This window comes from Ambystoma mexicanum, chromosome 4q (assembly GCF_040938575.1).
Source record: "Ambystoma mexicanum isolate Mex_15411 chromosome 4q, UKY_AmexF1_1, whole genome shotgun sequence".
Classification (NCBI taxonomy): Eukaryota; Metazoa; Chordata; class Amphibia; order Caudata; family Ambystomatidae; genus Ambystoma; species Ambystoma mexicanum.
This window is the reverse complement of record NC_090928.1, coordinates 979,312,617-979,326,354: the sequence shown is the minus strand read 5'-3', so window position 1 is coordinate 979,326,354 and position 13,738 is coordinate 979,312,617. Positions and strand designations below refer to the sequence as shown.

The 13,738-nt window shown below is 45.1% G+C and overlaps 1 protein-coding gene across 1 annotated transcript in view; it reads right to left on the bottom strand.

Moving 5' to 3' along the window:
- LOC138468123 (putative deoxyribonuclease tatdn3-A) overlaps positions 1-11,224 on the bottom strand; it is a 1,043,131-nt gene extending 1,031,907 nt beyond the window's left edge. The window contains exon 1 of the mRNA XM_069608540.1: positions 11,111-11,224. Coding sequence (XP_069464641.1) covers positions 11,111-11,161 — 51 coding nt within the window. The 5' untranslated portion in view covers positions 11,162-11,224. The remainder of the gene's footprint in view (positions 1-11,110) is intronic.
- Between the last annotated feature and the right edge of the window lie 2,514 nt (positions 11,225-13,738).

Genomic DNA, 13,738 nt, shown 5'->3' with positions numbered 1-13,738 from the left:
TCTCACCTCAGGAGGGGCGATTCATACGAATCAAAGGTGAATATTTCGCAGGAGGTGAGAGAGGAGTTGGAATGGTGGCTCATTCATATGGATGCATGGAACGGGAGAGCCATAGTTGGTTCATCCCCGGACCTTATTATCGAATCTGACGCCAGCAGATGGGGCTGGGGAGCCCGTTGCGGGAACCTGTCGACAGGCGGCAGGGCAAGTGGTCGGACCAGGAGACAAGGCTCCACATCAACTGCCTGGAATTGTTGGCGGGGTCCTTTGAAGTGAGATGCTGGACCCAGGAGAAAGCACAATGTTGCGTTCTGTTAAAGATGGACAATGTCTCCGCAGTCAGGTACATCAACAGACTGGGGGGGGGGACGAGATCCAGGTTATTGGCAGAACTGGCAAAAGATTTCTGGGAACTCTGTCTGGAGAGAAGAGTCTCAGTGACGGCAGAATATCTGCCGGGTCAGATGAACGAAGTGGCCGATTGGAACTCGAGATACCTCAGAGACGCCAGCGATTGGAAGCTGGACAAGGTGGTGTTCGAGGAAATTATGACACGATGGGGTCCTTGCCAGATCGATCTATTTGCATCGAGAATAAACAAACAGCTTCCTCGGTTCTTCAGCTGGAGACCGGATCCGGAAGCGGAGGCAACTGATGCCTTCCTACAATCTTGGGAAAACCAGACAAATTACGCATTTCCTCCTTTCTCCATGATAGCGAGGACGCTAGCGCAGGTGAGGCGCCAAAAAGCATCCATAATTGTCATGATGCCACCCCCGTGTATCCGGATCGAGTCCATCAGCCCCGGGAGCAGGCATCCAGATACTCATTGAAACCCCAACAGCCCCGGCTGGGAGCTGTTTGGATTCAGTCCTGGCGCCTTGGGCGCCAGGCTCATCATAGAAATCAGTCCTGGCGCCATAGGCGCCAGGCTCATAGACTTTACTTACCTTATGCAGACCATGCTGCAAATGAGTCCAAGCCAACGTGAGGCCTGGATGGGACAAATTACAGGGACTATTTTTCACTCGGGTGTGGTTCTGGGGAACTTCTTACCTTGCAGGCTATTTAAACCATGCCCGAACAGCAGCCCATGCTTTGCGTTATTCTGCATCCAGCAGCGTGACGCTCACCGTGTCTGCAAGTCAGCATCCAGTCTTCTGCCACGCCCGCCTCGAATCCAGAGCTCCTAGACAAAAGGCAAAGAAAGGAGAAGAGGTTAGATCACAGACATTATTTGATTCCTTACCTGATTCCGGACCCAGCACATCTCAGAGCCTGGAAAGGACATTATTTCAGCACGCGTCTCTTCGCCAGCAGCAGCGCTGCGTTATACTCACCAATCCACCACATCTTTCGACTCAGCGCTGCCTCCATCCTTTTCTTCGTCGAAACCCAGCACCTGGGGGGGGGAAACAAAATGAATAACGAGGTGAGCCGAGAAAACCAACAAGGACAATCTCTTTGCCACCATAGGCTTACCTGCTTTACCACCGGAGGTATTATTCTTTAATTCGCCGCATCTTCCTATGCTGCACCTATAAAGGGAGAGAAAACAGCAAGTTAAACTCATGCAACTTTTACCGGACAGTGTTTGGTAATACAGACTCTTACCTGAACGCCATCAGCTGCCTCCAGGCAAAATTCTTTTGGACCCAGCTGCAACCTAACGAGGGAATGGAACAAGAGTGAACATCGGACATATTGAACTCTTTGAACTTTATAGACACTGGAGTCAATATTCCTCCGGAACTCCTCCAGTACCTTCAACCCAGTGAAGTAACTGGTATCTACGCGCCCCTGCATGCCATGCAGGATGGAGAGCTCATCATTTAAAAACATAAGGTGAGGTTACCAAAAGGGAATATCAGAGATGATTAGTGGGGAGAACGAGAACTGTTGGGGGGCCATCACTAAAGTCCACAGGTGGCTAAATCCCTTTCTCCACTTGCAGGGGAATACTTCTACGAGTCCAGCAGACAAGATTAGGCGGGCCAGTCCAGACTGTCATCTCTTCACTACGCATCATGTTGGTGGAGACCGCAGCTGTCTGGGTCCGATCGACGCCCCTGTGGGAACCAGGTGGAGCGTAACAGAACGCAAAGCCTATCTACAAATCCCTACCCGGGCGTAATGGAGACCTCAGAAACCGAGCAACTAGCCCAATTGTTAGGAGAACTTAGGGTAGAAGTGCACACCGCGCGCCAAGAAACTAATGCCCTCAGGAGAGAACTGATTGTGTCAAAGGAGCGCACTGATGATCTTGCCAGACAACTGCTGCAAAACCAAGCCAGGCAAACACCACTACCTGGACTTGGGGGGAAATTCAACCCCCGTTTCATCGAGCAGCCCTGTGCAAGTGGTTCTACCAGGGAGCATTCCTTTAGCTCCACCCGAAAGCCTTGCTGGGGACCCGAAAAGGTTTGCCGTGTTCATGAACCAATGACGCTTGCACTTTTTATGCAGACCAGGAGCTTTTCCAAACGACCAAGCCAAAGTAGCCTTTGTACTGTCATACCTTAGTGGCAGCGCAGCGGATTGGTCAGTTCCATTAGTCAATCAGGATGACCCTCTTCTTCAGGATTTTCAGGGTTTCCAATTGAGCATGGAAAGATTATTTGCCAGACATTCACAGGGGCAGGCCCTGGATAACAAACTTCTATCCCTACGACAAGGAAACCAGGGCCTGCTAACTTATATCGCAACCTTCAATAGGTTGGTGGTGGAAACCGGATGGCCAGAGGTAAAGCGAATTACATTATTTCATCGTGGACTTCGGGGTGAACTCAAAGATGTTTTGGCCCAAGTTGTGAACCCACCTTAGGATTGCGCAGAATATATAGACTTAGTGGTCCAGCTAGACCACCGACTTCAGAATAGAAAAGCTGATCGAGCTAAATTCGAGAAACGAACCCAATGTTACTTCCAAAGAAACAGATGCATCAGAACCAATGCAGATCGGGGGGGTTAAGAGACCCTTAACTCAAAAAGAAAGAGAAAGGAGATCACAGATGCGGCTGTGTCTGTACTGTGGGGCCTCAGGACATTTTCTACAGCATTGCCCTATAAAACCATCCAAGAAAATAGTTGGAGTTGCTGATAGAAATCAAACAGAGCCTGATTTGGGGGCAACGACCACGCCCGACAAGCGTAGAGGTCCGCTTGCCGAGCTTAAAGAAGGACACTCAGACCTCGCACCTAATCATACCAATGGTCCTTATTGATCCAAGGCAGCCATCACGTATGCATGCAGTTAGGGCATACATTGATAGCGGGGCCGTAGGAAACTATGTGGACCATGAATTGGCTTCTAGGATGAATCCACCTCTCTGCAAAAAGACCACTTCGGATGTTATCACCACAGTCGATGGAACTGAAATTGCCTCTGGGCCTGTAACTCATTCCACCACAGAGATGACACTGTTGGGTCAAGATGGGCATCGAGAGACTATTGTGTTTGACTTAATCAAAGCCCCGCAGTTCCAACGAATACTGGGGATACCTTGGTTGGAAATACATAATCCTTGTATTGATTGGCGAGAGAAGAGAGTAACCTTCCCGGAGTGTGCACACACCTGTTACCCGGAAAAAACCTTGAACAAAAGCCTGGCCACAGTCGCTAATCCAGTCATGCAGTTACCTCAGGAATATCAAGAATTCCAGGATGTTTTCCAAAAAGAACAGGCAAACACCTTAACACCTCATATATCATACGATTGTCAAATCAACCTCATACCCGGTGCACAACCTCCATGCAGTAGAATCTATGCCCCTACGGAACCCGAAAACCGTCACCTACGACAATACTTGGACCAATACCTTGATAATGGCTTCATTCGTCCATCTAAGTCCCTGCATCTTCAGCTTTATTCTTCGTGCCCAAAAAGGAAGGTGACCTCAGAACGTGCATAGACTACCGCGCATTGAACCAGATCACGGTGAAGAACCGATATCCATTGCCTCTGATCCCCGAACTACTAGACCAAGTAAAGGATGCTTCCATCTACACTAAATTAGATCTCCGAGGGGCATATCATCTGGTACGTGTAAAGAAGGGCGACGAATGGAAGACCGCTTTTCGCACCAAGTACGGATTATTCGAATATCAGATGATGCCCTTCGGGTTGTGCAATGCACCAGCAGCCTTCTAGTATTTTATGAACAATGTCCTTCGTGAACTCATTGACGTCTGTGTTGTCGTATACATAGACGATATTCTAGTGTACTCCTCCTCAGAATCAGACCATGTTAAGCATGTTCGTGCAGTCCCTGAGAAACTACGCCAGTACAAGGTATATGCAAAATTAGAAAAATGTGTTTTTCATGCTACAGAAGTTGAATTCCTTGGATTTATCCTGACTTCAAAAGGAGTACGAATGGACTCTCGAAAGGTGGACGCAATTCTCAAGTGGCCATCACCCAGTTCAGTTAAAGGGGTGCAAAGCATGCTTGGATTTGCTAATTTCTACCGGAGATTTATTCCTGACTTCTCATATGTTGTACACCCCATCACAGCACTTTTGCGAAAAAACAAACGCTTCTTGTGGACCGAAGAGGCTGAAAAAGCCTTCCAAGAACTGAAATTGAAATTCACGTCGGCACCCGTCTTAAAGCATCCACGCCCCGAGCTCCCATACATAGTTGAAACCGATGCATCCAGTTTAGCCATGGAGGCTGTCCTGTCCCAGAAGGATCCAGAAACCGGTCAACTTCATCCAGTAGCATTTAGGTCCAGAAAATTCTCAGCCCCCGAATTAAACTATGCGGTTACCGATAAAGAGTTGTTAGCCATCAAATCCGCCTTCAAGGCATTATCTTCTCGGTGCCAGGCATACCATTACTGTAATCACCGATCACAGGAACTTGCAGTATTTAAAAACAGCCAAGGCCCAATCATCGCGTCAACTTCGATGGGCCTTATTCCTTGCCGAATTCAATTTCGTGATCACTTACCGACCAGGTTGTAAGAATGGTAAGGCAGACGCTTTATCCCGAATCGGGATGGGAGAAGCATATTCGAACCCAGAACCGGTGCCTATAATTCCTGAACAAAGAATTCTTGGGATGACTACTCTACAGACCTTAGAAGATATTCATTTAAAGATCCAACAACTTTTCGATTCAGCAGCCCTGCAGGACTGGGTTAAAAAGGGCCAAGATTATTCAGTTGTCACTGACCTACCTTCCTATCAAGGGCGTCTATTTCTACCACACAAGGAACTACAAGAACACGTCATCTCCAATTACCATGAAGCTCTGATGGAAGGGCACCCAGGTATTGCAAAAACTGAAGCTAAAATTAAAAGACAATTCTGGTGGCCCACCTGGCGAAAAGATGTAAAGTCATTTGTACTCTCTTGTGGCATCTGCGCCCAGAACAAAAGCCAAAAGAAACCAGCTGGTCTTTAACAACCTTTAGATATTCCACCCACACCATGGCACACTTTGTCTTTAGACTTTATTACAGATCTACCGCCATGTAATGGATTCAACACCATTCTAGTTATTGTGGATCTTTTTTCCAAGATGGCCCACTTTATTCCTTAAAAAGGATTACCTTCTGCTTCAATCTTGGCCAAGGAATTTCTCGAAATTATTGTTCGAATACATGGATTTCCTTCTGTATTGATCTCTGACCGAGGTAGTCAGTTCATTTCACAATTTTGACAGAAGTGTTGTCAATTGGCACAAATCGATGTAAGGTTATCAACCAGTCACCATCCCCAAACCGATGGTCAGACGGAGAGAACCAACCAGACTCTTGAACAATACCTACGTTGTATGCTCTACCAAACCGAAGGTAATTGGAAGGACATTTTATGGATTTCTGAATACGCATACAATAACTCTGTACATTCAGGAAACGGACAAAGCCCCTTTTATACCATATATGGACATCATCCTCAAACCTCAGAACTCGATTCGCCCCAGCATTTTGTAATGCCGGCAGTAACTCATCTGCATTCTACTATTACACAAGCCTTTAAAGAGGAAACAAAACATTTGAAACAAGCAAAAGAGAAATACAAGAAAAATGCTCATCAAAATAGAAGTGAGACCCCACCATATCGAATCGGAGACCAAGTTTGGCTGGCTACAAGACATATTCCTCTGAAAGTAACTCAGACTTTTAATCCTAGATATTTGGGACCTTACACCATTAAGGCCATTATCAACCCAGTGGCCATCAAATTAGAATTACCCTCTAATATGCGGATTCATCCTGTCTTTCATGTTTCACTTCTAAAACCAGTTCAAACCGGGACAAGATTAACCAAACCACCTGACCCCATCCTAATAGATGGAGAACCTGAATTCGAGGTAGAAAACATCCTGGACTCTAAAATGGTTAAATCAAGACTTTTTTATTTAATCGACTGGAAGGGTTACGGACCACAAGAAAGGTCATGGGAACCTAAAGGCTTATAGATCAGCATGGGATAGATGGAATAGCTGGTGTTTGGAAAGGAATATTCATCCCGACAGAGCGGATGTAGTTCACGTGGCCAATCTTTTAGCTCAGATGGCAGCGCAGGGGAAGGCTTACAGGACTATCAACACAGCCAGGTCTGCGATATCTGCGGGGCTCCCTAGAGTAGAGGGCATAGCGATTGGTGAAAATCCCTTGATCTGTAGATTGTTAAAGGGAGTAAGGATGTTAAAACCCCCTAGTGTTAAGTATAATCAGTTGTGGGATGTAGATAAAGTCTTGAAACTATTTTTATCTTGGCCGGATAATCAAGAGTTGTCACGGAAAGCGATTTCAGACAAATTATCTATGCTCTTATGTCTTTTAGCATTCAAAAGATCCTCTGATGTTAGGGCTCAGGAGGTTAACAGGAAGAGCATAGGTCCGAACGGAGTGACTTTCCTTATAACAAAGAGGACCAAAACAGGTTTGAGATCTATTTCCTATGAGTCTTTCCCAACTCAATCAAAATTATGTCCAGTCAGATGCTTAGCGGCATATGAGGAGATGACGAGGGAGGTTAGGCCCCCGGGAGAGTCACAACTGTTGATAGCAATTTGTAGGCCTTACAAAGCGGTTACACCAGCCACTATAGCTGGATGGCTTAGATGGGTGATGGTACCAGCGGGCATAGATGTTGAAAGGTATGGCGCCCACTCCTCTAGAGGAGCGATGGCTACTAAAGCGTATAATATAGGAGCCAGAATAGAGGATATTATGAGGGATGCAGATTGGTCGTATGAATCGACTTTTAAAAACTTTTATTTGAAACCCATGGAAAGTGCGACATCAGCAGTGGTAAGTAAGCTTTGAACAAGCATAATCCGAGCCTCCGGTCTTGACATAGAATTCAGATTTTCAACACATTCGTTACTGAAAGTCATAATTCTATTAAAGACAGGGAGGCGAAGGATTATCCCACCCTATCAATCGTATGAATGTAGAAAGTGATATATCATGTTTTATGTGTTATGCATACTGCTTATGAGAAAATATTTGTAATGGTTTATTGAAGATATAGTTTTATTGTACTCATGTATACGATTGTCCCACCCGTTTTTTCTTCGGTCTATAGTCACCTTTCTAATTTTATGTATATATAGGATTGGCGACGGACAACAAGCAATCCGGGATCTGAGTTAGAATGTAGAGGGAATTTCAAAGAAGTACTGAACACAACCTCACAGGATCAAAGAAAGAGGAGGAATAGAAAGAGGACAAGAGGTTTTATTTGAGGACTTGGTTTTTGATTGGTTATTGGAATCACATGGTCAGTTTGAAGACCAATGGACACGGACTACAAAACTCAAAAACTTCATGGTTATTGTAGTTTTTTTTATTAGTTTTGTACTGTTATTCTTATTTGTTTTCTTTGCTGCTGAACAGTAAAGTTTGGAGAAAGCATAATCCTTCGCCTCCGTGTCTTTAATAGAATTATGACTTTCAGTAACGAATGTGTTGAAAATCTGAATTCCGAAGGTTTATCAGAGGACAGGTGTGACCGCCAAACTCATTACTGAACTACTCTTGGCAGGACAGATCACGATCGCTTACACCTGAAAAGCCCCAGAGGGCCCACAGACGGCATTACGGTGAATCAAAATATGGGACATCCCAGTATCTGAAAAGGTCACAGCGGCAAATGAGGGATTCCTACACAGATTCAGGGATATTTGAGCTCCAGTGCTGGACTGCGATCGTTCCTACCCAGCAGTAACCTTAAAGCCCTGGCTACCAAGACTAACTCTGGCACCTGAAAATACCGCCCTAAACTCTCCTCAACCCATAAGTGCCAAGGGTCGGGGGACTTGAAAGCAAGAGCAGGGAACCTCTATGGGAAGGGAAACAGGGAAAACTGCACAATTGACCTACTGCTGTTTCTGTTCCACGCTGTATGTTTGGCCCCACTTCTGTGACCAAACAAAATAAATTGTGTAAAAAAATGTTTACAAAATAAAGAATAGTATCATTTTAGCTTCCATCCTTGCATGGAGGAATCCAAGATCCAGAATGCAAAGCAACACAAGCCTATAAAATTACATTTCTGTTTAGTAAATTTACTTTCAAGTGTTAAGCCACATAAAAAAATAGACTGCAGTAAGATTGCCTGCTTATTGGTTCACATAGGCATCCTGCTTATTCATATATAAAGTGAAGAAAATGTTACAAGCAAACCCTTGTGTGCCAAATAAGAAAATATAGGTGCTAATTTTCTAATGAGCGGTGCAGAAAACGAAATCATAAAATTACTTTTAAGCTTTGATTTTCCACTCCAGCACATTTTGCAGCTGCCGGGAGGCATGGGTGGGGCAGCTGGAAAGCAGAGAATCTCCGGAGAGCACTTTTTTACGCCTGCAAGAAATGTTCATGCAGGTGTAATACTAATTGATTCCAATGGAATACGTCTCACATTAACACCTGCTAACAAGCAGGGGGATTGGAATCTGCCTTCTTCCATTGGAATCCATTATAAAATGCTGCCTGCAAAGCATATTTGCAGGCAGTGTTTTATACCTCTCAAAGCGAAGGGTAAAGGTGATTGAGTAGTTTTACTCTCATCTTTGAGTAACGAAACTTACATGCAAACTTTCTGCGCTTAGAAACCTCTGGGTATTAAGCGCGTTATAAATACCCGATAATATCATATCATATCATGCAGGGGACCCCGTATTACATAAGTGCAAATAGGACCTGCCTTAGAGGCCGCAGCGCCCTGGGGCAGCAAAACAAAAATGTGGCATGCCCCTGGTCATGCATGGGGTGTGGGTGCCACATTTTTCAATAGGAGCTGCAGCACCTTATTTTTATTAAATACGCTCCGCTTCCGAGAGCAGGGCACATTTAATTTCAATATGGCACCTGTCACGCCTTCTCTCACGCCAGCTCAGGGGAGACATTTAAAGACTTCCCCGAGCTGGCGTGGCGGGGGCTAATGGGACCCCTGGCGGTCCTGCCCTAAGGCCGGCCATGAGTGCAAACATAAACACCCGGGGCTTTGCTGTCAGAGCTGTCTTGTGCACACGGCATAGCTCTCAACCTTTTGTGTCGACAAGGCAGGCGAAATACCCGATTTCTTTTGGGCGGGTGAGAGCCCATAGAAGTGAATGGGCCCCCAGGGGGTTTGGCTGGTGAGTGAGGCGATTGCAAGGCAGGTCTCACCCGACAAAAGCAGGTGAGTTGAGAGCTACGAGTCCCTGTCATAACCATCCTCTGATCGCTGCAGAAGGAAGACAGCCACTGTCTAGTAAGTACTATGTAATTTATTGCAGGCCAGACAACCGCAAACATTTCTCTTCCTCAGAGATACGGACAAGAGCATGAACACGCTTAGACTCTGGAGATTAGACAGGTCTGTTTGGCTTGTAAACCAATGTAACTGAGGTGGGCATTATACATGCCAACCCTCCCGATTTAGGCGGGAGACTCCTGACTTTTAAGTAAAAAATGTATCTATTTACCATGTTCTCCCGCCTGTAATCATTCTAGCCCCAATGTATTCCTATGGGGAAATGTACATCTCCCTATTTCCTTGACGAAATCTTACTACCAGGTGCATCGGAATGTTGGCATGTATGTTTTATGACTTGGCCTGCAGACACACAGGCCAGTCTGTCCATCGATGGGAGCACCCAGCACACACATTGGCCTGCACAGTTACGGACTGGCCCACAGGCCAGGGGACTTGCTGTGGGCACCCAGCCGGCATCACAGGAAGCTCCATGTCACCCATCACGACAACATGGCCAGTGTTGCCCACCAGGAGCACCAGCATACACACGTAGAGTTGCCCAGCAGGGGCTCTGCTACTGCTGAGGGACATGAGGACAGGTTTCCCATCAGAACCACTGTCCTGGTGTAGGGCCCACAGGGTAGGCCCACTACCTGCTACGCAGCGCCATGCGCGGCAAGAACGACACAACAGGGAGGAGTCAGTTGGTCCAAGACTGATGAGCGGGAAGCCACTCATCACTTTTTAAGGCACATGGTCACTGACACGTGACATGACCACGAGCCCTGGGAGATACCATGATCCCAGGAGGGCCGGGTGACACGCCATAGGCATCTAATACAGGCCTTAATAGCATTCTAAAATGTATAGTAATCTGAGAGCTATTTGAAATGACTAAGGTAAAACGTCACCTCGCAAAATGCAACCACAAGCTCCTAGGCATAACATCACTGCTCTCGTCCTCTCGAGTCCCTGCAACTCCTTAAAATGCTGGACATTTGGGAACAATGCATTTAACACATTTTTTTAAGCCATCTTTTACCAGGGTTCAAAAACAAGATAAATGACTGCAAAAGCTTAGTTAAGTGACAGAACACGGTATTTTTTAAGCACCTCCTACAGAGTGAAGGAAAAATCAAAGTCCAGTAGCGGCCATCTTGAAACTTGCCCCCGACTTACTCATTGCCATATTTTGATTTAAACCTCACTTTTATTTGAGAAACTCTTAACTGCCAAACAAGTGGGACATTAAAAAATACATTATCAAATGGGAGGATTGTCTTTAATGGTGTTCTCTTTGGAACAGAGGGTAAAGGTCCAGTCCCAAAACGTCGTATCAAATTACACTTAAATCTGGGAACGCAAGACCACGCGATTCAAAAACATTTCATGGAGAATACTTGAGTCGTTACCTGTAAAAATTCGTCTGCTGCCATGTGGCAATGACAGTCGATGAAGTTCATGTTCGTATTTGATGAAGTCTGGGTGCCCGATTGAAACAGAAATAGACTAAAGTGTTTAAACCTAGTGGGTAACGGACATGTAGATGTGCCTATGCAGCGGCCATTTTAGAAATAGCGCGATTTCCGTGTCTACAGGAAAACAAACTTTCTATTTCTTCTTATTTAAGTGATTTAACTTAATTAGCTCCACTTTGAATTCAAAAAGTTTTATTGTATTTTCAACAGAGATATTAGACACATTTCAGTGGCGATAAGCTAGGTGACCAAGCTGTTAAATAAGTGATTGTCTATCATATCTAAAAACAACTGAAGGGTTGAACCAGCTCTCCAACTTCTGGTAAATTCTACGTCCAGACCAGTGGCTCGGATTATGCTTGCTTCCTTTACTGAAAATCTCGAGCAGCATAACAAAGTTATTCAACAAATGAACACATAAATGAGAAACAAGACAACCAAAACTACATTTCCCACAAATAACCCATACATGCCAACCTTCCCGATTTAGGCGGTAGACTGACGATTTTCCTGTGGAAAATATAGCTATTTTTCACATTCTCCCACCTAAAATAAATCTTTGCCCAATACATTCCTATGGGAAAATCTTTGTTTCCCGATTTTTCGGACGTAATCTCCCGTACAGGTGGGTTGAAATATTGGCATGTATGATAACCCCAAGGTTGTAGTTCGTTCTCTTTATGTTCATGAACTTTCAAGTCACATGTCCTCATAAACCAATCCCTCTGACACAGCCCCTTATCCTCTCGAGCAGCCAGATAAGTGCCTTTTCGTTTTATATGCATGCAGAGTAGAATAGTTTAGTTTAGTTTAGTTAGTTTATTTATAGAGCGCGACCGAACCCTTCGGTAGCTGGGTGCATAATCGTATGGACAGCATAGTTACATATTGTTGCGCACAGCAGGGAAAGTACATACATTCAATGGTGCAGACAGATTGTGAAGTAAGAAATAAGCAAAAGAAAATATATACAATAATATATACAGTAATATAATAGGACATATCGGACCGGGTTACAAGGTGGTCCATTTCCAGGTATAGTTAAGACCTAGAATACGTGAGTAGGTGGCATGGTGTTAGGCAGAGAGCCAGGATTTCACCATGGCTCTGAATGGCCAGAAGGATGCTTCCGATCTAATTGCAAGAGGGAGGGTGTTCCAACATTGAGCTACAAGAACCGGGAAGCTGGAACCTCCTGCTGTTTTTAGGTTGAATTTAGGGACCTTGAGTTGGTGCAAGTAGGGCGTTCTGGTGGGTCTAAAAGTGCTGTGTCTAGCAAATTTATCAGAGAGGTATCGCGGGGCAGTCAGTGACAGGCACTTGTGTGTAATGACAAGAGTTCTGAGCTTGGTTCTGTCTCGGATTAGGAGCCAGTGGACATCTTTGCTAGCCGTGGTGATGTGTGCTTTACGCGGGAGGTTAAGAGCGTATTACCATAGCTCTCAACCATTTGGGTTGCAAAAGCGGGTGAAAACACCCGATTTTGTTTTTGGCGGGTGAGAGGCCCATTGAAACGAATGGGCGTGCAGGAGGCTTGGCGGGTGAGTCAGCTGTTTACAAGGCGGGTGACACCCGCCAAAAGCGTGCGAGTTGAGAGCTATGTATTACATGTGTTGGCACAGTATGACAAGGTTTCATTCCATAATAAAGATAAGGATGAAGATTATTTGAGATTGAGGGGGCCTTTTATGGCCTTGTATGGCTGATGGGGAGATGGCATTGTTTTGGCGGTAATGGTATTCGAGGTGTCGAGAGTGGGGTTCCTTTTTTTTTTTCTTGTCTTGTCTGGTGTGATTGTGGTTCTTTTTGATGGTTATGTTTCACTATGGTTGGTTTTCTGCTTGAACTGAACTGTTTAAGATACTCTTATCAGTTTGTACATTTCATGCTTATACTGTCTGTGAAACATTGTTTCTCTTATTATTGTTGTTTATGAGAAAACTAATATAAAGTGTTGTTAAAAAAAAAAGAGCGTATCTTAAGGCATTGCTTTGGAGGATCTGGAGTCTGTCTAGATTCTTGGTGGTAGTGCCTAGGAAGAGTGTGTTACAATAGTCTAATTTAGACAAAATCAATGCTCTGGATAATGTCAGGCAGCTGGAGGATGATAGAAAAGGTCTGCAGGCATTGATAAGTTTGTTGGTGTATGTGGTAGATGAGATGGTGGCATTTATTTGTTTTTTCAGCGATAGGGTGGAGTCGAGGTACACACCTAATGTTTTGACCTCTTTGGAGACTTTTATGATGTTGCCATCAATGGTGAAGGATTTGTACCTCGAATCTAATTTATTGAGGCGGGCCTGGGAGCCTACGATAAGCAGTTCCGTCTTATCGTCATTAAGGCAGAGACTGTGTGTGGCCATCCGGGCTTGGATTTCTAGGTAGATTTCGTTAAGCTTTACAACATCTTCTTCGTAGCAGCCAGTGAGTGTGATGAGGACCTGGGTGTCGTCAGCATAGTTAGTGTAGCTGACACCCAGTTCGTCAAGACGGTCGAAGAGAAGCTTCGTGAAGATGTTGTAGAGTGTGGGAGAGATGCAGGAGCCTTGGGGAACTCCGCAT